At 41.9% G+C, this 25,450-nt stretch overlaps 2 protein-coding genes across 2 annotated transcripts; one reads left to right on the top strand and one right to left on the bottom strand.

The window, feature by feature from the left end:
• Positions 1–129: 129 nt before the first annotated feature.
• LOC122398369 (mitoguardin) lies at positions 130–24,821 on the top strand. Its single transcript, XM_043398156.1, has 9 exons — positions 130–777; positions 992–1,142; positions 1,316–1,459; positions 22,229–22,416; positions 23,149–23,280; positions 23,371–23,483; positions 23,564–23,732; positions 23,908–24,141; positions 24,208–24,821. Exons 1-9 carry the CDS (start codon positions 685–687, stop codon positions 24,523–24,525), a joined length of 1,542 nt encoding a protein of 513 aa, XP_043254091.1. The 5' UTR covers positions 130–684; the 3' UTR covers positions 24,526–24,821.
• Positions 1,746–19,489, bottom strand: LOC122398371 (protein unzipped). Its single transcript, XM_043398158.1, has 5 exons — positions 19,074–19,489; positions 6,013–6,211; positions 5,129–5,508; positions 4,361–4,695; positions 1,746–4,288 (listed from the first exon to the last, which is right to left on the bottom strand). Exons 2-5 carry the CDS (start codon positions 6,209–6,211, stop codon positions 3,793–3,795), a joined length of 1,410 nt encoding a protein of 469 aa, XP_043254093.1. The 5' UTR covers positions 19,074–19,489; the 3' UTR covers positions 1,746–3,792.
• Positions 24,822–25,450: the final 629 nt, after the last annotated feature.

Below are 25,450 nucleotides of genomic sequence, written 5' to 3'. Positions count from 1 at the left end.
AAAGGATTTATTTTTGAAATTCGTAAAAGATTATTGTAAGCATCTCAACTATTAGTAATAATAAAGAATGACATTTTTCTAATTAAAGAATAAATTTCACTTACATCTGTGAAATGATGATTTTGTATAATATTCTTACAATTAGTTTCACTGTTTTTTTATTTAATGTTTACATCGTATGAACGAATCAACCAATGAATGTAAGGTTAGGCCAGTGCTAACAGACGGTAACCCGGTGCTCCGTGAAAATTGCCCCTCCACTTTCACACACTAACGCACAGCCACGTGTATGTGAGCTGCATTTCGAATAGCTTCGGAAATTCGAGAAAAAATGTGATTGCGAACCGTGAACCTTTCCTTGTCGTTCACGAAACGGTTGAAATCCGACTTGCGTCAACCAGCATACGATTTCGAGTTTCAACCTATGTGCCTGGGCTGAAGGGCTTAGTTCACGTACGTGCACGAGCCTGTGTACTAGGATACGTAAGTGGTGGCGTAGTTTCCTTTGGGCACCGGTCTGTCGTCTGGCAACACTGACTGTAGTACTGTATGCTTTGAATCTTGCCGCAAAAACGAATCCTATTCGTAGCAGTATGCAGTACTTTGTTAAAAATTAATGTTTTTTCATTGGTTCAAACAGTGCGTGGACCTCCATTTATAAAGTTTATTGCAAAGACACTGACAATGTCCGTATTTAACGCGCGGCAGTTTTTAGGTGCATTGTATAATCGTTACATAATTTCACTGCCATCGATACACTTATCTAGAACACAAAAAGCAAGTATTCGTATTCTCTTTTGAGGTTAGAGTAAATGTATTTACATTTTATAATTCCAATATTACATAATATTTAAAAACGAGTACCTAGTGTTTTCGTAATTCCATTATTATTGTCGATAGACCGAGAAACATTCAAGTACGAATTTAGTATGACACTCGTTCAAATACGGTACCCAAGCGTTTCTTAATGATATGAACTTTTTCTTTGTAGATTGTTATTATTTGTCTCACTGGAGGATCGTTACTATTAGGAGGTTTGGCTCAGTTTTTAAAAAGACGAAGAAGACACCCTCTGCCCCCCTTAAGGAGACCTTTAAGAGATGCAAAACAAAGATTTGCAAGTGCAAAGAATTCTACTTTTGGTAATTTATCAACATAAAATATGAAGTTATATGTAGGTGTAGATGTAAGTAGAGTAAGTAGTTACTAGAATCAAAATGTTAACAAAATTACAGTCACTGAAATTTCAGTGAGATGTTAATATAAGATAAGACGATTAGGATGCGATGTAATATGTTTCTTTCTTTTTGCGCAGATGCATTATCACAAGTGTCATGGGCCAGAAGAAGTGAAGCTAGCAGTAGGAGTCACATAAGCGAACATGTATCGCTTATATCCTCTGTTCCAGGAGGTCCAGATGGCGATGGGAGGCTTGGTCCACAGCAGTATGGTGTCCTTGGTAAGTCGACTTTGTTACAATTATCTGTACACTTAATAGATTTAAAACTATTTCAATCCATCGTGTTTACAGTACTATGTTGCATTTTAAAATGCAAAGATAAGATTAATATGAAAAGTAATGACTGGTAGCTTGTTGATTTTTTTAACTCCTACTTCAAAAAAAAAAATTCTTCTACTGTTACAAAATTGAATGTTTATTTATTACACGTATGTGGGGGATGTGATCAAATAATTTTATTTAAGAAAAATTAACAATGTTGTATGCATTGTTTAACATAAAAAAAAATTTGTATCATGCATTCATAAATTATTGAAGGTTGAATACATTTTTACATGTACATGTAGCATTTATATTTACATGATAATGTACAGCATAATAGATTATTCACAAATAACATACTTGTTTAATGCAGATGGTCGTAGAAGCTAAGGACAGTCCTTGGCATTACTAAATTCATTTGCTTGCATTGTAGTTTTTAATATCTTCTCAAATGTATACAGGAGAATGAAGAAGCAACTAAAAAATAAGCAGTATTCATTTTCTATCAATTTTCTATGGTTATCTTTTTTCCTTTCATAACTTTATCCTGTAAACTTACTATTCGATTGTTTTGGGCCATGTCCGTTACGTCACTTTATTCACAATGAGAAAATATTGCTCACAATATTAAACATCATAATATCTTGCATCTTCTACCTAATTTTTCTTCTGTTTCATTTAATCACACATCATTCTAAAACTCACATGTCCCAATCTCGCAACAAATTATTGCTTTCTATGATAATTAACAAATTATTTAACAGAATATGTTATATTCTTTTATGTCTACATAAAATTTTACTGAATATCACAATGTTGTGATTAGGCTTACTTTGATAAATGCTGTTAGAAAGCCATGGACATCTGTTCGTGTTCAAAATGAATATTTTATATTACTTCTATCGATATTACAATATAATAAAATATGATAATTATACAATGTTGTTACCATTGTTAGGACAAACTATAAACGGTTAAATAAGTTTACAACAATTACACCTAGTCAGAATGTAGAAACATGTTATATACATACCAATAATTTCAAGTAAAAATGATCAGAAATACGCGAATATATGAAAATATTTTCTTTGTTATGCTTTTAACTAAAAAACGTTTAAATTAGACACAGAATTAAATAAGTCCATATTTCTCTTTCACTTATCAAAGAAATGTACCTTATAAATTATTAACATATCTATACAAATTAAAATACTGCGTTCCTCTGCCATTACAATTTCCATTAATAATAATCGTCTAGGAATCTGCAAGCCCTATCACTTTACATGTGAGACAGATGGGTACACAAAATACTGGAATAAATTTAAAACAGAAATTACATTCGGTGGTTAAATATATTAACAGTTTAGGAATGTAAATTTTTGTTCGGAATTATGCAGAATCTGTACACGGTTAAATCGTTGCTTATCCTCGAGATTGTTCATTCATTTTTACTATTACCGCTACATGGCAAATCCTATAAAAAATTTACATCGGTCATGGAAATGATATTAAAATAGTTTTGAAAAATACTTGTACCCATCCACCTATACTCTACATATTCTTACTTGCTACACCTTTATAAATCTTACAATTTTCTAAAATTATACTGCAATCTCAAAAATATATCATAGCTACATTAACTCGCGCATCTTTATCCTTCATTTTCATTTTACTCGTTTTCATTATAAGCTATTTTGCCCGAGATAATACCTGCAGTAATTATAACTCTCTTTGAACACGTTTCTCAAAGAAGATATCATCATTTTCAAGCTTTTAAAGTCTTCTAGAAGATCTAGAATTACACTTTGCGAAGGCATAAAATAGTTAGCTGGAAAATCGATTCACAGCAGAATTAGTAAAGACGGAATGTCATAGTTACATTCAGTTATTCAACAATAGAGGTAATGTTAACAATTCTTGTGTTAACATTTACATTGGCTGCAATCGCTTGTACTTAACATTGTCATGAGACTAGCTCATTATTAAGGTATTTCTTTGCTATCCTAAACGTGTATATATATATTTTTATGTATATATATATATATATATATTATATATTAAATATCAAGTTTTCTCGAAAGGCAAGCATATGTCAGTGCTGATACCACAGCCTGACAATCAGCGATTTAACCAAGGAGCTTTATTTCGTGCCATAATTGCTATGTACGAAATTACAGCAACATTTTTCTTTTCGTTTGTTTTTTTTTTCTTTTTTGTTATCTTTCTTCAATATTGTTCTACGAATATATTACTATTGCAACTTAGGATTTAGAATTTTTCGAGTCGTATTTTCACGTATTTCTATGGACGATGATCGTTAAGAACGGTATAAGTATCATGTTTAATCTGTGTAAACACGTTCCAGAATGTGAAACTTCTACCTTGTTCTTAAGGGACAGCGGTCCGCCGTCGTCGCTTTGCATATTAGACATGTCTGACTTCTTCGGTGGTACAATCATGTTCTCATCGTGGTCTTCGTTATCCGTATCTTGTTTACGCGCGTCCTTACTCGTGTCCCGAGGCATCGCGGTAGTGCTTGCTTCTGTAGTGGGCGGTACAGTGGTGGTAGGAACTAAACTATTATTGCTTAAGAAGTAAATAGGTCCGAATTCTGGTTTTATGTCGAACATAGTCTCTTCCCTGCGAATACCGTTGATCACGCGTGATTTCGTCTCACCGTCCTCATAGAGAGAGATTAATGTTCCGGAGTAGGGTACTTCCATGTCGGTATAATTGGCGTTCAATGTAACGTTCACACCTGTGCCAGGCTCCAGGAATATCTCCAACCTGTACAGACAATAAAACCGAATGCAATAACAAACCGAGTTTAATATTTATTAAATCCGAAGGTGTACTCACGTGTGTACGTCCGAACGTTCGGTTGTCTCCATTATACCCCAAACTATTTTTGGCAAAACTGTCCCGTTCGTCAACGTGATCGATGTATTTAGGCCTTTCAAGATAGCGTGCCCTTGCCCCCAGTACACTGAATACTTGTACGTGTATCCAAAAGCTTGCGCCATGTTTGCAGCTTCCGGCCCGGTATTGGAAATCGTTGCATTACCCAGTTGTAGCGGCGTGGCCTTGATCACACGCTTTTTAGACCAGGTTAATTTAACTCTAGTCAAATCGTAGTATATCGGTTCGGTCTCGACGAGAACGTCGCCCGACTTTGCAGTCACTTCCGTGCCATCCTAGTAGAACAAGATTTTTCCAATAATTGATTTTCGTCTTAGTTTGCCCTCTAGAATCTCTCATTAAAATCTCCCATTGTATATTTTGTAGCATGTACTGTGATTCGGGGAAACCAGCAGGGTTGGCTAAACGATACGTTGAAAACGATACAAGACAAACCGTACACCTGCGTGTCCACGTGTTTCTACAGTAAATATTGTCTTGTAAAACATAGGACTTACTCGAAGCTTTAAGCGTACGAGTACTTTCGCTAATCAGATACGGTTTGAAAGAACGGTTTCGGTTACTTGAGATCCCCGTCTGCCGGGTTGGGGGTTGATTACTATACCACGGAACACGTTAAAAGCTTGTAACCATTAATCTCTTAGCAAACGCGTTAAACGTCGTGCCCCAACCCGGCCAGAGACGGAATCATGGGCAGCAATTACTTACGTCTGTCACGTAGCTGATAGTTCCAAGATTGTCGTTTGAATTCAAGGTTCCGATATAATGGGTGTACCTCGGCGAGGCGTCTGAGCCCTCTTTGTTGTTGTGAACCGCGTGGCGCGCCACGAACATCTTTTCCGTAGCCACCGCTCCTATGGGAGTCGGTTTGTATTTATCCCAGTGTTCCCAGTTGACGCGGGCGGCATTGTCGACGTTCTCCAACAATTCGTATTTGTCGTACGACTGCACGCTGCCGTGAATCGTGACGGTGCATCGTTTCTCGTCGCCTTTCTGGCTACCAGCCACCCAGACGGTGGTGTGCAGTACGCGGCACACGTACAGGGGCTTCTTTCTCTCCGACTTTTCTGCCTGATTGTACGACTCGTCTGAAAAAGATGCGTCGTCGACAATTATCAGGGGAACAACCGCGTTCCCGCGCATTTCGTCGAGCCAGGAAACGCGGAGTCGACGAAAGAAATTTGATCTCTCCATAACAATACGCGATTAACTTTCGTCAGTCCGGGACCAGAGCATGGTAAAACTGTTAGAGGCTACCAAGCGTAAACCGTGTCCTTTATAAAAAAAAATTCGATGTCGACTGGGGTCTAAAGCTGACTACTGGGTTTTCGGTGATCGTGTTTCACATATTTATGCTGACCGTTGAGATTTTAATCGTATCGAAAAAGAAAATGAAAGGAAGTTGCTCGAGCCCGTGGTGTAAGTGGTAACCCATGTCATCGCTGACGTCGCGTGTCGAGAAGCCTAGGCTGCATCGAGAGGCGATCGTCCAAAAGGACACGGATAACGCCCGGATGCCCCGTAACAGTTTTCGAACAGTCTACGGTTTTATCTCTTGTTTTTTTTTTCGTTTTCCTTTAGTTTGTACGCACCCTCCGAGTCTTCGAACTCGAAGCCGCCGACGACTATTTCCCTCGACGGATCATAGTGTGCGCGCGGCAGCCAGTTGAGGGTAGTCGAGGTGATCAGTTGATGGTACTTTGACAAAATGTGGACGCTGTTGTCAGCGTTCGTCAGGAGCAACAGGACACCGAACAGTCCCAGTGCAAGGTACATTCTTTGCCAAAACATCTGCAAAAAAAAACGAGAATAGAACACACGATTGTTTTTTTGAGAGTGTTTACGATAATTCGTTCGGCGGATCCGCGAACCGCGTTCGAACACCAACCGTTGGAGGGATCGAGCGCGGTGAACGGAGAAGACGAGCTTGTAACGTGATTGTTGCTACAATACTGGCCAGCTAATACAGAGGTAACACGAGACACTCCAGCTTCCGGCCGCTGGCGGAATAATATCGACTTGCTTTAACGCCCGTGTGTGTCGATTGGTATCTCGCTCGCGTAAAGAATTCAATTTTATCCCGAGAAAAGAGTTGCTTTCCTGTGATCCTCTCCCGACCTCTCGGATAATACTACGGGAGTTGCATAATATTTCAGTCCGTGCCGTGTTATGGCGACCTTAACTTTTGTAACAGTAATACCCCCGGCTCTTTGTGATTATGTTTCTTGCTTACAGAGCGTATCTTTAACACAGCCCGAGTATAACTGGATCTCGCTCGCACACCGCCTTGCACCCGCCGCGTGTTTTCGCTTCAGTTAATGCCGACTAACTTTTCGAATAGTTCTTTTTTTTTTTTCTCGCGAACGGACGTTTTTTCTTTCTACCGTGATCGTTTTTATTCCACGTTATCGACAGCGATTTTTATTTGAACGGTTTTAACGATCCAGTGGATCGCTGGATCCATCGGGATTTATCGATAGGATTTAGAACGCGCGTATTGTACGCGTCCGATCGCGAGAAGTTAATGGTCTCGTGGAAACGCGGGCACATCGGTTAGCGCAAGGTGTACCCGGTATATCTTCGATACAAGTTGCTATAACGGTTCCGTGGCGTATCCGTTTACGTGATAATACGCTTATTTTATATCGTTCGTGGCCCACTGCGCTCTAGTATCTTTCCTTTTGATTTGAGAATTTCGCTCGACCGCGTTCCCGGATAACTCTCGAACCCGATGCTCCGAATGCGCACGAGAATTTCATTAAACGCCCGAAACATCCGAATACGCCGCATTCTTTGCGAATCACAAACGATTCAAGCGGCTAGTGTATGCAAATTTAATAAAATATAGGATCGCTACGCTCGTGAGTAAGTAAGTTTATTGGTAAACCGGAGACGATATTTCGATTCGAGCAGGTTTCGAAATTTCAATTAGCATTTAATGAATTAAAATTGCCTCGAAAAGAACGTGTAAAATTTGACAAACTCCCCTCGAGAGACTCATAATTATTCAATCTGCTCGCCGTATCTTACAACCGGTTTGCGTTGCCCAGGTGCGATAAATTTTACAGTAATCTACGATAAAAGAGAAAACAAAGTTACAACCAACAGCGCTTATGAAGTAACAGTAACCAAGAATTAAGAGCTGTTTTCCATGATTTTTGGTACGAAATGTTTACTTTTAATAACACTGTTTGGGCTTTTTTTAACGAGTTTCCGCGAGGTTGCCGTGCGTGTACAGAAGGTGGATAAAATTTTCGGGCGTGTCCCGAATTACAAAAGCCCCGTACGTAATCCACTTTGCCGGTTGAAAGAGATCAGAGGTCACAAAGAACTAGACTCCCTTTTGTCCCGTTGCGTAAAAAAAACCTGAACAAAAACGGTGACGCGTTGTGCTCGAAGGGACAAAAGAGCATCTGTGTTTCTTTTCCCGTTTTAAAGTATTTTAAAAAAATATAATTCGCGAGTCGTTGCTAGTTTCGACGATAAAGTATCTGATATCTCGATGGTTGATCGAAGCCCCGAATGGACAATTTATGCGATTTACGGCTCGCGAGAAGTTGGAATTAAAATTTTTACGATACACGAAGGAGATAAAGACTCGAAGAGACGACTTTTAATATCCCCACGCTGAAACATGCAAATATGTCGAGGATTTAGTACGCAGCGTTTCTTTCATTCCCGAGACACGATTCCCCCGAATTGTTCGGATCTTCTAACGCGGTGATTTCTAAACTGCTTGAAAGCCGCCATCCTTGATAAAAAAAAAGTATCATTTCGCGTCCTTTTTCGAGCATGTTACACGCCTAACTCGGAAAACGCTGCTCTAATGGTTTCGAACAGTACGTTTCGCACACAGATACACTTTATGCAGCCGACGAAACCGTTTCCGTTCTCGCGCGCAGTTTCCACGGAAGCCTAGTATTGTTCGAGCGGCGATCAAACGATCGAAAAAAAGAATTCGATGCCGGGGAGATATCTCATTGTGCGTTTCTACGCGAAATGCTAGAACCGGTGACGGTTGGTCGAGCACGTTGAACGACCAGCAATAAAATCTACCGCTCCGGCCGCGTCTAAATCGAAACTGGAAGAATTCAACATCGAAAGGGAGTAGCAAACGAAACGAACGAAATGCCCGGGAGTTTATGCCAGAAGACGCGTTTTTTAATTAAAATTCTCGATACCAAGCATACCTCTCACTCTTGTTACTACAGCCACGTTATTTTATTATTCGAATAACAGAGATTACGCATGAATTCCTCTCGATTTTACATAATATCCGTACGGTATTTTAAGATATCTAAATTCGCGTCTGGCACGCAACGATCTTTAAACTATCAAATATCGTATCATTGAAAAATTACCAACGACGCAGAGGTGGATACGTTGCGCGTGACAAAGGAGCTTATCATTATCATTGATTACGGGGGGGGGGATCTAAATTTTAGGCCCACTTTGAGTAATTAGCTTCTCTAATTTTCGCGTCGTAGAAATCAGAGAGCAGTTTCATATTTTGGTGTCAAAGGGCTGGGGAATCAACTATCCTAAACTATCCAACGTCCGACGAGCCTCGGGGGCGTATCAATTCGGGGCAAAAGCAAAGCACTTTCCTCGAATGGGTTCCGACCGTTTGACCCTGGAAGGTATTTAACGCATCGCGGGCCAAGTTTGTTATCAGTCGAGCGTACGTAATGAAGAGAGGCACTCGTAGTAGGTGGCCTGTCGACATGTTACAGAACGTTAAGACTGCAACCGGTTCTCGATACGCCAAGCGCCAGGCGATAATGTCCCGGGCACGAGTTGAAGAGGCGCCCCGTCAGTTTTTGCGCCTCGTTTTTATCGTCGGAAACGACGCGAAATTTGCATTCGCGGGACCCCGGGAGTCCGGTTGTTTTCGTTTCGCTACGCGGGAAAAAGAATATATTCCCCCCTTTGCCACGGTTTCCACGAGGTCGAGGCCTCTCATCGCGTTCTCGATACCTTTTTTTCCACCCCCTCGAGCGGATCGCAACGATCGCGCGGAATCTGTGTTGCGTCATTTCCCAGGCTTCCGCGTATACCTGCGACGTAAATCGCGCTCGTGTGCAGGCGATTGACAACGATTTATTCGCGCAATAATACAATTACGATCTTCCGCCATCTTTTCGACGATTGAAGCGTCCGTCCTTTTATTTTGATAGGGGCTACACCCTTCGATGACTTGTTTGTTTCGCTTATTGCGATCCGTGGAACCGTGCCAATCGTGTCGACGGTGCAATCACCTTTCTTGGTCATCGAGCGCATCGCGTACTCGTGAAACGTCTAAAACGTTTACCAGAAGGCGATACAATTTGTTTTTTTTACAGATATTCGAGAATACGTTACGTAATAATGACACGAGTTTACAACGCCGAACGCTTAATCCCGATTTACACGACAACTAGGCGTGTAACTTAGCACATACGTGGTTTCGAGTCAATCAATTAAATGAGCGTTGAGATATCGTGAATACCAGTTTGAAAAATGCTTCTAGTAATACCGGCTGGTGAGTTTGACGTGTAATTTAAAAATACGTGCGATGCAACTTCGCTAAACCGGCTTTGTTGGACCGACTTCGCGAACGTTTACGTTCCGTTGAAAAATTATAGGAATAATTCATATATCGACGAAGTATCGTTTTGTTGGAATAATTACTGCCCTCGTCGTTAAAGCGATACGTTCGTTCCCGTTAATTTCTGCCAGAGACGGAATAATTCATCGATCACGATCAAAAGGTTCGCTCGAGTGGGTGGAAGTTTGGCGTGCGCGACATCGATTCCCGTAGCGTTTAATTTCCATGAAAGCCCGTCAAAAACAACAGAGGATGGTCGTCGAGGCGCGCGTAACGGGACGCAATCGACGTCGATCGTCCCGAAAAGAGTATTGCCCCGTTGTGGTTTTCCACGGGATGGATTGGTCGCGGTCGCGGGATTCAATACCAGTCGCGCGGCTCGTCAAAGGAATCGAATGCCGCGATAGTCGGAGCCCGCGAGCAGTGTAATTGAAAAGGAAGAGAATGAAAAATAATGAAAAAATGTCGAAGAAGAAGGAGGGAAATCGCGCGCACCCCAGTCACGGACGCGTCAGGCGCCATTGACAAGATTTACAGGGTACGAGGTGGACTATGTATGCCGCATGCATTATTAACGCGCCTCGTCCTTCGTGCAATTCGGTCAGACTTGGATTCGTATATTTCATTTGATACGTAGCCGACCCACTGACCTTAACTGAACAGAACTTTTATTCCGACCGGGAGCATACCAGGGAGTTTATTTAATTGAGATCGCCTTGTGCGTGTCGCAAGGTACGAAACAGAGACGCGGGAGGACCGGTGACGATTATCATCTCTGTGGGCCGTGAAATTCTACTCGTTTGTCGTGTTCCATCATGGCCACCGATGGCTGACGTCACAGCCAAACTTATCATCGCTCGAAATAATAAACTCGAGGACCCTTCGGCGCAAACGGAACGATGATCTTGATATTTTAATACGAACCAAGGCGTAGAGAAAAGTAACTTTAACGGAAATAAATAACAGGATCAATTAAATAATGCCCAACTCGACGGGCGCCGGAGCCTTTCATTTAGCTGACGCCACTTTCTAACGCCCGTGATCTACAATCTTCCGTCGAAAGGTACACAGAAAAAGGTCTTCAACCTTTTTGGTGCCCGGCAGGAAATAAGAACGAACCGATACTTCGATTATCTATAATTTCAAAAGCTTACGACCCGCATTCGCGTCTAATTGGTCGGCGATACGCGTTCCACGAGCTGTAGGAACCTTTCTCCCCCCTCCGAGTATCTAGTAAAATAACAGACCGAGAAGAAAATTATGTGAAACACACCGTTGCATCCGATGCGTCGGTGAAACGTTGCCCGATGAAATTAGATAATTGACTTTCACGGACGGGAATTAGCTCTGGTATGCTAGACGATCTTTGGGGCGGCTAGCAATTTAAGAGAAAGTGCAGGTCGGTTTCTGAAACGAATCGCGTTTCGGCGAAAGCACCACGATCGATTGTAACGTACAACCTTTCTAAATATCGTCTCGCTCGGGACGAATAACGACCGAGATTATGACGTTACGTTATAGTTTCGGCCTTCTCTTGATTCACGGCGCCTAACCTACGACAACGGTGCTCCTGTTTCAACGCCTCGACCCACGAGATCTTCTTTCCGGCGTTTTAAAAATACACGATCAGTTTTTATTACAAACGCTGGACAAGTGTTTTCAGAAGATACGTGAGAGATCGCTTGTTTTGATAAACTTATGCGGATTCTTCCGAAAATAACCGATAGTTCTGCTATGAAGAACTTCTATTCTGTCAGTTAAGGTTCTTCTGTTTGGTCAGAAATGTTTCTATAACTTTTTAACGAAGCCTCAATCAACAAATTAGTATCCTTGATTTTCGTCTTATTTTTCACTACAGTTCGGAAGTTTGGAATCATACTTTCTTAAAAATTCTGTATCTCGTCGAACTTTAGCGCGTTATGTTCTCTCAGAAAATGAAACGTTCGTTTACAGTTGGCAATACGCCTCCAATTGTGGCATCGCCGTAGGTTAGTCGTTATCGCGACAATATCTCGCTAGAGGTGTGGGAACATCAGCAAGAGAAACCCGTTTTATTAGAATTACTAATGTTTTCTCGTCGTTATCCTTGATTTTGACGCATGGAACGCGTCTAGTCCGCGATACCGTTCGTCGAACGGGTGCACGTATTGGGCCGAGAAGCGAATCCATAATCGTGCAAGAACACGATTCGTGCACCGAAGGTCGAAGGTTTTAGACGCCGGTAAAAGCTGCAACCGCGTGGATATTTGAAACCTTCGGTCGTGTAACGCGAAAGAAACGAGCGTTGAGTCGATCGCGCGTGAAAGGGACCACTCACGAGGGTACGCGTATGCACCGATAAACAGATTAAGTCCCCCTCCTCCCGATAAACGACCGAAATACAGTAACGATTATTAAGACCGAGCCCCACGCGTGATTCGTGAGTCGAACATTTTTATTCCCGCGGCCAGCGACGCGTGAAAGATATTTTAAAAAACGACGCGAGCCTGGCGTGGAAAACACGGAAAGAAAAATAAACGGGAAAACGCGCTGGCGAAATTTTTTTCGCGCGTGCAAGCGACGCAAGTTTTCCGCGTCCAGTTTCTCCGAAACGAAGTCTCGTCCGGTTGGTTTTTTTTATCAATTACGGCATCAAGTAAAGTTAAATTTATGATTAGAGTAATTTTATTCGATTAGACGAGCGTATGCGTGCGTTCTGTATCAATTTAGGCCTCGTTTACCAGAACGAAAATATCTCGGTCAGGAAGTCGCGCGCGGACGATCTCTCTCGAATTTATACAATAATCCGCGCCGGGTCGGATTAAACAATTCGGCCTCACCCGTGAGAAAATCGTTCGACGGGGTCTGATGGAAAAATTGCCGGAGTTTTCCGGGCACAAAACGCTCCCGCCGCCCGGGCTACTTATCGCAAATTGCAGTTGTTTGATAACGCGCTTCCTGCACGAATCAGCGACGAAACGACGGGTTTTTGAGGCTAACGGTATCGAAACGAGAGTAAACACGGGTCAGGGCTCGGTATGCACCTAGATAGGGCATGCCCTTGCCGCTGAATACGAAACGAGTAAGGTATCGACTTTCCACGGTCATGCTATCAGCGTTACCATGATAACGGCTCCCTCCCTTATGGTCGTGCGTCGGCAATCCAACCAGTGGAGAGCACTTCTTTACGGTCGAGCTTCTTAGCCACGTGCACGGGGCACACACGTCGCCCTCAGCCGCGGGCCGAAACGAAGAAGGAGAAAAGGAAAAACCAGCGCGGAGGTGCGACGAGACCCCCTCAGACTGCGGTAATGACGAGGAAGAAGTAAAATTCTGACCCGGGCACAAAGCAAACCACGTCACGGTGGAACACCTTAGACAACCCGCCTGCGTCGCGTTGTCGACTCGCGCGCGTGTCGCTCGAACAATGGAACAAAGAGACCTCGCTCTCGTCCGGTGCTCGTAGGTTTTTATTTCTTTACCTTTGCACGGACGGCGCAATGAACAATCCACGTAAACGCGCCGACGATATCGCGAATCGTATTTGGCACGAGACAAGAGAGGCCGCGGAAATAAATCCCATCGATCGATTTGATATTTTGTAATCGAACGACACGACTCGGGGAACGTGAGAACGTATTTAGATTTTGTTATATCGAGAACCGATCGTCGCGTGCGGCGAACGCCCATGCGCGTTCCGAGAACGGGTTTAAGGAACGCGACCATGGCGTTTCCGCACGGGGCTATATTTAGCCGCAACACGGTACGTAACGCGTAATGTTATACACAGATGCATGGGGGTTATATTGTTGTAACAGTAGTCGACCTCCCCGAGACCATCGAAACATTCAAGACCCTGGTTTCGAGTAACAGAGACTTACGTAATATAAATTTAATATTTATTCCCGATATAAAATATTATTTATATTAAAAACATCTATGTCTGAGTGTACAGTTGTTTCTTACTGTACTCCAGAATGCAAGTTTTGTATGCAACTTTGTATACGATGCACAGTTATAAAGTTCGCCTGAATACGAAGTGGAGTCTACGTGTCTCGGGTTCGTCGCTGACTGCAACGTTATCCATCATGTTCGACAGTTTCCCAAATTTGGAGGGATAGACGAGATCCGTTGATGTCGAGAACGTCGGAACGTATGCCACCGAATTGGCCATAGCGGAAATATTCGTCTCGCAATCAATAACGTGCTCCCAGGAAACGTGATTCAATGCGCGTGGTGCAGTGCGTCGGGCCTTCGTTGGAAATTAAGGGTGGTTTATTTCGACACCGAGAACGCGTAAATGTTGCGGAGGATAATGGAAGATTCGCCTCCGAAGGCCGTCGCTCGACGCTGACGTACGCGAATAAATTGAGCGAACGCAAAGTTCATAAATAAAAATAGGATTTGTACAATGTCTAGCGACACCGGTTTTTTTTTTTTTTTTTTTTTTATGAACATTCTCGCGAAGCAAAGTCGATTTCCGACTTTTTTATAGTGTTACGTCACGTTCTACTCGTACACAGACGCACGAAAGTATTCGAACGACGACATATTTATAATTATTATTAGTTCTTTCCTTTCTTCAAACTAGCCGCGTACGAACAGAGCAACCTCTATCTACGATTCTAAGAAACGTAATCGGTACTAAGATTCCAGGAACAGATCGAATGCTTCTATGATCTACGGATCGGTTGCTAGATCTAGGACTCTTTTCAACTAGGATACGAAAATTGTAAGTAATAGATACTTTCGCGTGGCTCTGTATGTTTTATCACCGCGTAACGAGTCGCGAGGAGAGCTAGACAACCTAATGTCACCAGCTTGGCACGATCGTTGATATACCAATCCCGTGGATCGCTACTTCCTTGACCCCAAAAATAGTCCTTGGTCGAAGGCAATTAAACACTCGCGACTTCTATTCCCATCATCGTTGTCCTCCAAACGCGATTGCTGGATCAGCGAAACGAGTGGTTCAAGTTCAAACGAAACGTATGACGAGACTGGTCAATTCGTCGTCGACGACGCGACCCTAATTGCTCGATGAAGGAAACGATAGATCGAGAATGAAAAAGAAAAATCCATTAGCATTTTGGAAGCGTTTCAAAACGAAAAATGCATGAAAGCTCGCGTTTCCTGACCAAACGACGGTATTCTATTTATCACTGTCAAGGCCACCTATGCAACCGGATCGTCTCCGCAGTCATTGTTAAACTCATTTCCGTCGCTCGATTGCCCGTGAGTGCAGCGAAAATTTAACCAGCAGTCTGCAAGACCCCCTTGCCATCGACGTGGCCCCTGATGATATTGCACCCAGAAGAGGGCCATTAGGGGGGTACCGATAAGTAACGTCGTCTCCTTGCATTCGTGCAAAACGCAATGCATTCGAGTTTTACAAAGAGAGATCGGAAACAATTTTTTTTCAAGCGAACTTTCGGTACGAGGGGCCCTTGAACTTCTTCGATCTAAATTCGAAGCAACGCCAAACCGGCGTTTCCTAGCTCCATAAACTTGCCAAGATCGCTTTAGTAACCTTCTCGTTAAGCCCGTAAATCGTTACGTGTCTAACATGCACATCGTCTATATCGTACGCCGACGGATGCAACGATTGTTGGCGAACCGACGGTTTTAAACCGACCATTTCGCTAACGGATCTTGTTTCCCTTTCTCTGTCGCTTATCCGGGAACATTCCTTCGCGAATCATCTCACGATTCCCGGGGTGATGATTCATCCGAAGATAAAAAGCGCATCCGTATCCACAATAAAAACAGAACCGCTACGTCGCGTCGTTCGGGCTAGCGTGTCTGTTACCGTACCGATTCCAAACTGCTACAAATCCCTGTATCGTAGCCTTCGAGATACAACGAGGTCGTAAATTTCTTGGAGACATCAACGCAAGCACGTTTTCACTACCGAAACTAACTAAGCGACATGAACAGACGAAGATATAGACCACCAACCCGTTAATGCGATCTATTTATTACCGATACATGAAATCAATGTTTTGACGTCTTAAAAAATTTACGATCTCGTTGGGTTCCACCAGGACGAGGATTAAATCGAGTACGATCGTAATGTTTTATCCGGCCGCGGAATTAACGGGGGTTGAGGTAGAGGAAGAGATTAACGAGTCCAAACGCGAGGCGTCCGTGGCTCTATGAATAATTACAGCGTCGTTGCTGCATCGTAGGTACTTACAACGCCGACCTTACGCCACTTTTCACCGAGTCATTTCCAGGTACTCGAATTCAATTCATTCCGTGATCGCGTCGGGTCGGAATTGTTTCAAGTTACGAAAGCCCTCGAGAGTCGAACGCCTACGAGCGATGCCATCAAAATAGTTCTAATACCCTGATGACGTTCAATGAATTCAAATGTCCTCTGCCGGGTTTGTCGACCAAAAGGGAGCTTGTGTCAGTGATCCGGCGCTCCGGGTGACTGAACCAAGAGGAAGAGCTCGTTCTAGACTTTACCTCGTCTTTTCGTACCGTTCGAAAGTTAAGATCCAAGTAAACTACGGTCAAGAGGAAAGGGAATACGATAGAATGTTTCGAGGAGTCTGATTTTCTTAAAAGCAATTAGAGGTTTCCGGTTTAAAAGAGTCGAGAAGACGAGATTAAAAATTTCGAGATCTGAAGTTACCAAGAGTCAATTGACGACCAAGATGAGCAATTTGAAGTCAAAGAAACTGTTCGATACCGAAGAATAAATATTTGGTGGGAATCCCTTGCAACCGGAATGATTATTTCCGGCTGCAACGGGAAGAGAAGCAGAGTGTTAGGCGACTAGCCTCGGGTTTATCGAGATACAGAAGATCTTTCCAGCTGACGTGGCTCGTGGCCGTATAGTATGACCTCCGTCGGTCTACTTTACGAAGGCAGCCTCTGAGTGGGGGGTACATACACCTTTTACCCTCTTGCTATTCCACGGTATATGATCTCTAAATGCTTACCTCATCCAAGGATAGTAAGAACATTAATACGCTTCCAAGTAAAGAGCTAGATTCTCTTTCTGCGTTAACGGAGTAAGAATATGAGAGGAAGAAAAATGAAAACGAGGCAGGAAAAGAAAAGCGATCCCGATGACCGCGTCCTTCGCACTTTGTCGGCGCGTAGAGATAGAGTGGCGAGCTAACAACTAATGGGGGAGAGTACGATGATGTGAACCAGATTATGAAAATCAGAGCGAACCACGTAGGTTAAAAGCTCGTTGCGGCGCGAGCGATAATGATGTCACTTTTATTAGCCTCATCAGGGTCGAAGCATCCTCGACAGGGGATCCACTATTACCTAATAACTGACGCGATCGTGTAGTGTATCTTGTTACCCATGGAATTTGCATCTATCGACAGGTCGTCTCCGTGCAAGTTGCACGACTCGCGTGATCGATTCAAAAGGCTCCCCCTCTGCCCCCCACGACCGGTTTATTAATTTTGTTCTGCTCCTTATTTTTATTTTTTTTTATTATTCGCAAACTAAGTACGAAGTAATGTTCATCGAACGATTGTTTTTCCTTGAAATCGAAATTTTTTCCATAACAGAGTCCTTCGTTTAATTTCAGCAGTATCTGCTAGCTCATTTTAATTCCTGCATAAGTGAATTTAATCAATTATGCATAATTGATTCAATTTTTACTTGGAACTTGCGTGTTTACACTTCAGTTAATAGCACGATTCGTTATTCAAATGGGAATACTTTGTTACTTTACGCGTGCAATTAGGATATTATTCATTAGGCGTGCCTAATGTGTCGAACTCAATTATCTTTTATTTTCATCCGACGCTATGCATTTCATTAACTTAATCGAACGTAAATACAGTTCAATTATATACATATACTGTTATTGTTTACGGAGCCATGTTGTTCGTCCCGGATTCCTATTTATTTTTCGCGATATAAGGCAAAACGTAAACGCTGAATATTGAATCTCTGTACGAATATTCCTTGTATCGAGCTATGCAACAAATGATAAATCAACAGCTTCGACCTTATGAACAAACAAACTACTTTCGTCTTTAAAATTAACCATTAACCTTTAAGCATCTAATGCTCGATCAACTTTTCGGTTCGTTAAACATTATATAAAAAAAAAGGTCATTTTAACCTCGAGGCTTGTTCACCTTCGACTTTCAAACTATTTGAATCTAGGATTTCGTCAGGATTAAATGTCAAGCGATAAATAATAATCGATTGCGTGTTTACACCTTTAAAGAGATTCGTTTCTTTAATGAGGAAATTGTTTCGATATCGTCGCGCAAGTTGTACGCCCGATGTCGGGCACATTTTTGGCACGGAATGTACCTCGTAAGTATAGGACATCTTGTTTCCAAATAGTCTTCGTAAATATATTCGATAGATTCTAAATTTCGTGGTTACTTAGTGCAGAGATGATTTAATAAAAATGCACCTTTTCTAAGGGCAAGGTATAACGGATACGCAAATATCACAACTGGAGGAAGTGCGCGTGTGCTAGGGAAATTTCCAAGTTCACCAGCGCAGCAGGCACCTCCATCGATCTGTCGGTGCGGTGCTATTGCTACATTTACTTTTATTCGAGATTCAACGGGAACGAGGTATTGACCCCTGAACTTGACCTATACGGGGAAGTATACCTGGATCCAGAACGATCACAGGAACAATCAAACGAATATTTTGGAAAATCAGAAACGCGTTTTTTACTCTTCGATATCCTTGCGTCTCGTTAACCCTCTCGCGAATTACGCAATATTTTCGCTGCACTTCTACATTTCTCCCTCTACCGTCTGAATTTGTCGTTCGATCTGCTAGCCAGACATCACTATAAAAAAAAAAAAAGTTGCAAACTATTTGCAAAAATGGTGAATTTCTCGGCCATCCTAGGCGTGTAAGGTGTTCCTTCGCCGTTCGACGTACACGCGTTGAATCGACTTTTCCGTTCGTTCGCGTCGAAACGAATTCCCCCCATAAAATGTATCGCGTACGATCGGATTCGATACGCAGTACGAAATAAATTCGAAAACCGTGTCGATAATACAGCGACGCGTTCCCGATGTGCCCGCCCGCGGTCGCTGAACGTTCAATAACCATAGAGAAGGAAACAATCGTACTTACTATTGCATTATCTTAATCCAAATAATGCGAGTGTCCAAATACTGGCATCAATGGGGACAGGATTACGCGGTCTGGCACTAGGTGTGTGTCGGTCCGGTCTTTTATTCTAAACGAACGTTAACACGATACGTTTTTTCCGTGTTCGTTTGTATATTTCGCGTGTCAACGGCCCGTAGTCCTCGGAAGCAAGATCGCACTACGCCCGGCAAGCAAGCGGCAAGCCGAATAACTGACGCCAGCGCAAGGACCCAGTGTGTCTCACACCCTCCCTTCTTCTGCGCGCTCGGTCACTCCAGTCGATCTTCGTTTCTCGGTCGGTAGTTTCGTATGTCTCGCTCTCTCTTCGTATCGCTCTCGGACCTGCCTAGTCGGGGTTCCAGCAGCGCACTACTAGCGCGGCGAACGCGCGATGCCGCAACGCGTGCCCGGAGCACACTTTGAGACCGCGCGCGCCTCCCAGCTGCCGTATCGACCCCTCCCCATTGGATGACACATCCTCCAATAACGAACCTCGAAAAGGATTACGTCACTTTGGTATTATTGACGCCAACCATCCGGCGCGGCAGCATCGCAGTGGTGGACTCTTTCGGGTATCTTTTCTGTAATAGGGGGATGGCGAGGAATCGTCGAGGGTTAGCCGCCACGAAAGCTCTTCTCGTAAGACTCGTACCGGAATCTCTTCGTTAAATAAAAGGACACTTGCACGCCGTGAACTCGAGTGGCACGGCTCGCGAGCACCTTTTAGGTTATCCTCTTTTCGATATTCTAATTTCTATCGAACGCTCTGAAAACGAGTAATCGCTCGGAGACGGGCGGATCTGGCAAACAATTGTAAACGATTTTGTTCGTTCTTTACTTTGAACGACCAATTAAAAAACGTTTCGTCGCAAAGAATCGAATCCTTAGTCTTTCGATCGTTACAGAAATAACGAGTATCGCGTTCAACGACTCGATTAAATTACTTTCCTTTGTGGATGAAATTAATTTGCATTTACTCTTTAACGTTACTCGATACAATTTCGTGTTCAATTTACGCACGGTTAACGAAATCGTTTATATCGTTTGTCAATTTTATCGTGACAACGAAACGTTAACTGTTGCGTGCATTCTGTATATGTCGTTTTCGTTCGATTCGCGTTTCCATTGGTACGCCACTGGGAAACACACAACTTTACTCCCTCTGTGGCGCATATTTTTTTTTTTCCTCTGTGCATCCCCCTTCCTAGGACCATGGCAGTTAAAATACCCTTAAATAAAAATCAAAAATTCCGGAGGGAAGCGGGTTCATTCATTCTCACCCTTCGTGCAGTATGTTATCCGTACCTGTATGCATTCGGTTGCATCTTTCGAAAGAACGTGTATCTGAACTTTGCCCGATGTGCATCGATAACAACCACTGTCACATCGGTTCACGTATTCCGTAGATACAAACCTACCTACGTAGATGTTTGCCCGTGTGGTCCGTAATAGACTCTATGGGCAACCATTGACGTAGATGCGTAGTATTGTTTTTATCGTAGATTGTGACTAATGAGCTCACCTTTAGGGTGTTATCCTTCGTAATTGATACGGCGCGCTCGACTTCCGTTCTGGCGGTTCCGTCTGCGCGGGTTACGAGTGACAAAACGTTGAATACGGTGAATGTCGTCACCGACTCGGAATTTAAATCCTGCGACAGTGACAACGTTAAGTAGGTGCTCTCAACCCCTTACTCTCTGCTGACTGGTTGACACGCCGGCCAACAGGGTCTCTCATTTGTAAATCTTCTGCCGTTGCAAAATCAGTCGTTGAACTTACCTTTGCCACTTGTGCGAGTGCCAAGTACCGAGTCGCGACGTTGGCTGACTGAAGCTTCCTCTTCCCGTCTGGGCTAGAGCTGTCCGAGTAGTTGGGGAAAAAAACGAGCCTAGCCGACTACTCGAATACGTATTTCAAACCACTCGAATTTCGTTCAATTACCAAAATTATTATTCGAACAATCGACTACTCGTCTTGGTATCGCTGCTAAATACAACACACGTATGAAACGATATAATACGAGATAAATGCGTCATGTTTACTTTGTATATCGATGGCTGACAGCACACATTGCGCGTTCTTTTATAAACACACATGCTGTTTGTCAGCTACGCAACAAGAGGACCAAAATTCCGGTTCTGAGATGTCGAATCGTTACTAAATCAATATCGCTCGTGCTTGACCGTACGAGTGTGGAAATCGTATAGGGGGGAAAAAACCAACTACGAAAAACAGTCATTTCATAGAAAGTTCTCTGTCGGAACTTGGCTCCAGTGTAAATAAAATGGAGACCTCGAGATACGCTTCGGCGATGCCTAAACTAAGAAGAGAAAGTATTACGTATAAATCTGTGTATTCCTTTTGTATGTCGTTCGACGTTAGTATTCGGTCCATACAACATGCAGGAGTTATGAATTGTAATTTGAAGATTACACTAAGTACACGAAGTCTCTTTTTTTAAATAACAATAATATTCAGTTAATATTCTCTTGGCAATAATAACGCATCGAGGACTTCTAATCTTCTGGATGTTTTGATTCACGAGTGATTTATGAGGTTGTTGCAAAGATAATTTAATTAATCTGTTGAGTGACACAACCGGTTCATTTGTCACTGTCGATTAAAGTTTTACAAGCAGGCTAATTCTTGATGCAACCGTATCAGCGATTGATACTGATAAAATGAAAAAAGGAACGAGACGTAATAAAGATCTAAAGACACATTGAATCTGTGTACTCGTTCGAGATTGAGAACACAGATATTACGTTGACGACGGTAGTAAACCGAGAAAACTGTCCTCGTCGCGTCGGAGGTAAACTCTTAAAATTGTAACTGCGCAATGGTAGAAGTAATCGACTAATTCCTGTACATTTCTTACATTTTTCTTTTCCCTGGCCGCAATGGAACGGAATAGACGGATAGACGTTTCGATCTATGGGGGGCACATATGGGGAATCCTCCGCAATGTAAAATATCTTTCTTCGTCACAAATTGGTAGCCACTGGATCCACGGTCGCGTGGAACCGTTTCTCAGAACGAATTAAACGGATTCGAATTCATTGTTTGCGATACCACGCACGCGCCGGGGTGGAATGAAAATTGACAAATGTAAAACGATGTGTAACTTAACGATGCAGGACTGGAGGCGCTGGAAAAGGCTCTCTATTGCTGGGAGGATGCTCTCGCTGCGTTTAGCTCTTCGTTCAGCAATGACACGCTCGCATTACCGTCTAAGGCGGATGCAGCTTTTACGCACGACGTCCAAGAGCTCCTTGACATGGGTTATCAAATCCAGAGCCAGGCGGAACTCCTCTTTATCGACCAGGTAGGCATATCGGTTTACCTTGCGTTTTTTTTTTTCTTCCCTTTTTCGTTTGCTGAAGCGAATCTCCGTTACTCCTTGAATTATTATATCGTTAGTCACGGGGCGTGTTTATTGCGGTGAACATTTTTTAGAAGCTCCCAACCGCTATATGATTCTTTTTCTTTTTTTTTTTTACGGGTACGTTATCAACGATTATTTAAAACTAGCCGCCAGATGTATAGAAAGTAGGTTGATCGTTAACGGTTTTAGTCTTGGCGAAATTAAACTAAATTACTCATTAAAAAGTTCCTTTTGTACTCTGTTTATTTTTTGTAATTTTCCTTTTATCTTCTAAATCTTGTCCGCTTCACGTTCACTGCCATTCCATTCCGCTGGACTCATCAATTACGTTTTGCGAGCTATAAGAAAAAAAAATACGGGAATTAATCCAATTTAAATGATAACTGACCGGAGTAATTAGCGGAATGAGTCACTTGACCTAACGCAAGGAAGAATTACTACATAGGAAGTTCATGGCACCGCGACCGCTGTCGTTCGAATCTAAACGTGCAAAGTGCAGTTCAAGAACGGACACTGTTCAAACGATCGTGCAAATTAAAATACACAAGTTTGTCACAACGAAATAAATATACAGAAAACCTGTTCCTTCGTTCGAGCCTCGTAATCGTAGATCTTTGCGATCGCGAGGTAAATTATAAGCAAGAAGAAACAATTAATTTCGTTTTCTCGTAGCACTCTGTATTGTTTCGCAACGAAAGCGAGGAGAGCTTGGACAAACCTTCGAAAATAGGGACACGGTTATCCACGAAAGACAAAGCGGACGCTGCATCTTCTCCAGAGTCCTTCGAGTCGGCGCGTGACGGAGTAAGTTTCTACGTGTTCGGTGTAGAATTTTAAATAAAGATTAAAACTTCGTTTTGATCGATGCTAAACTCCGTGCTCGTTGTAATTCAGGTAGCAGATCTGCGCGAATTCGAAGAATTTTCCGAGTTGTTCCCACATTTCGAGAAGCAAGAACTCTATCACACTGCCCTCAAAGAACACGAGGACACTGGTATTTCTTGCAGGTAAAAAGTTATCTTTCCTATCAATTCTAACAGTTACGGTAACATTTATTCGGTCATGTAATCGATTGTGATTTTTATAGACGGCTTCATACGGAACTGGTGAAATGCGGCTCGGACGTTGAGTATTTAGCGAAAGTGCAATGTTTGCGGCAAGCATATACAAAATTGTTTACTATTCCGTCTGTGAACTTGTGGATCAGAGACATAGGCCGACAAGTTATTAGCGATTTGATCATGTATGCAGACAGGGTATACACAACACATACATATATATATATACATACATATATCGTTTACTTCCTCTGAGAAAACATAGATAATACTTAACACATTGGCCGCCCAGAACGGATCGAATATATTTTTTAAATGTGGCGGTCAACGTGTTAATCTAAATTCAATGATTAATAAATGTATTTAACGCCAGGATCCGAAGGATTATTTGATGCATTACGAACGGATGTTAGAGTTCTTGATCGATCCAAAGAATCATAGCATGATGGAAGAAGAATTATCAGGGAGAGGCGTGAAGTGCATAAACTTCTACGACGTGCTGATCGATTTTATACTTTTAGACGCGTTTGAGGAAGTTGAAAAGCCACCGTCGTCCATTAAAGCAATTTTACAAAACAGATGGATCTCCGCCAGTTTCCGTGAAACAGTGAGTATTCCAAATATAATAATACTTATCATGGTTCTGTTTATTACTTTTTACGTTACGTTTAAGGCAATCGGTACTGCGGTCTGGTCAGTTCTTGTTGGTAAAAGACAAATGTTGAAATACGACAAAGGATTTTTGTCGCACTTTTACTCGATTTCTGAACAAATTTCGCCGGTACTCGTATGGGGATTTCTAGGTCCAGAAGGCAGTCTACGTTCCACTTGTCATTATTTTAGAGATCAAGTTATCGAATTCCTTGTAGATATATTTAATTTTTTTAAAGTAAGATACACCAGTGTCGACAGCCTGGCTGAAGATGTACTCAAAGAGATGATGGTAAGGGTTGAAAATATAAATCAAAGGCTTTCTTTAGAAGGCTGCTAATTGAATATAAACAAATAGTCATAACATTGAAACATTAAATGTATGCAGAGTACTGATACGATTAAATAAGCGCTGCCCGAAATTGACTTTTGAAGATCAAATGCCGTCCTACGGCATTTAAAAATATATCTACTTACGTAATTCAGTCGCGAATAATCTTTCTATGTATGTACAATTCTTTTAAAGGAGAGAACAATTTTTTGCAGTCATGATAAAAATGTATATTTAAAATGTTATGTACAAATTTTGAACTATTTTTTTTTTTACCATATTTACGAACTTATCTCTGTTTGTAATGTAAATAGGACCATTATTTAGGCAATATTATTGTTCGTTGTATATATAAATTTCGTTAACTTCTCGGAAAGGCAAAGCAATTAGTGTAATTTAATTCCTTTACAAACTCACATTTTTTATAGATCGTTGAGCCAGAAATATTATTATATATGTAAATATTCATTGTTCATTGCATTTCATCTGTACTTTACAGTGAGATCTACGTTCTTAGTACAAAGACTCGTGCGAAATGTCTAAATATAATTGTTTTGTAGCAAAAGTGAATTATTATTTTAATGTTAGAACAAAATGATTTTATGTTAGATATATATATATATATATATATATAATATGAAATTGTGATTCACAGCATTTAACGGTAGCAAGTAATAAAACCGTTCTAGTTCCTTGTGTACTTTGTAAGACAGTACTGTGCATTAATGTCAAGGCACTAATAATATATTCTTTAACTGACGCATACATATACATGAATTTCATTGCAGAAACTTCTGGCAATTTAAAATATTTCGTAATTTTATTTGATAGTGTATTATACTTTTTATTCGATTATCTATACAATTTAAATCGCATGTATTATTGAAATATTTAGACAATACTCCTATGAAAATACTACATATTAATATTGATT

This window comes from Colletes gigas, unplaced genomic scaffold, assembly GCF_013123115.1.
Source record: "Colletes gigas isolate AHSC1104 unplaced genomic scaffold, ASM1312311v1 Colletes_gigas_Sc00011, whole genome shotgun sequence".
NCBI lineage: Eukaryota > Metazoa > Arthropoda > Insecta > Hymenoptera > Colletidae > Colletes > Colletes gigas.
Note: the sequence above shows the minus strand (reverse complement) of the source record. Positions and strands in the feature narration are given on the sequence as shown.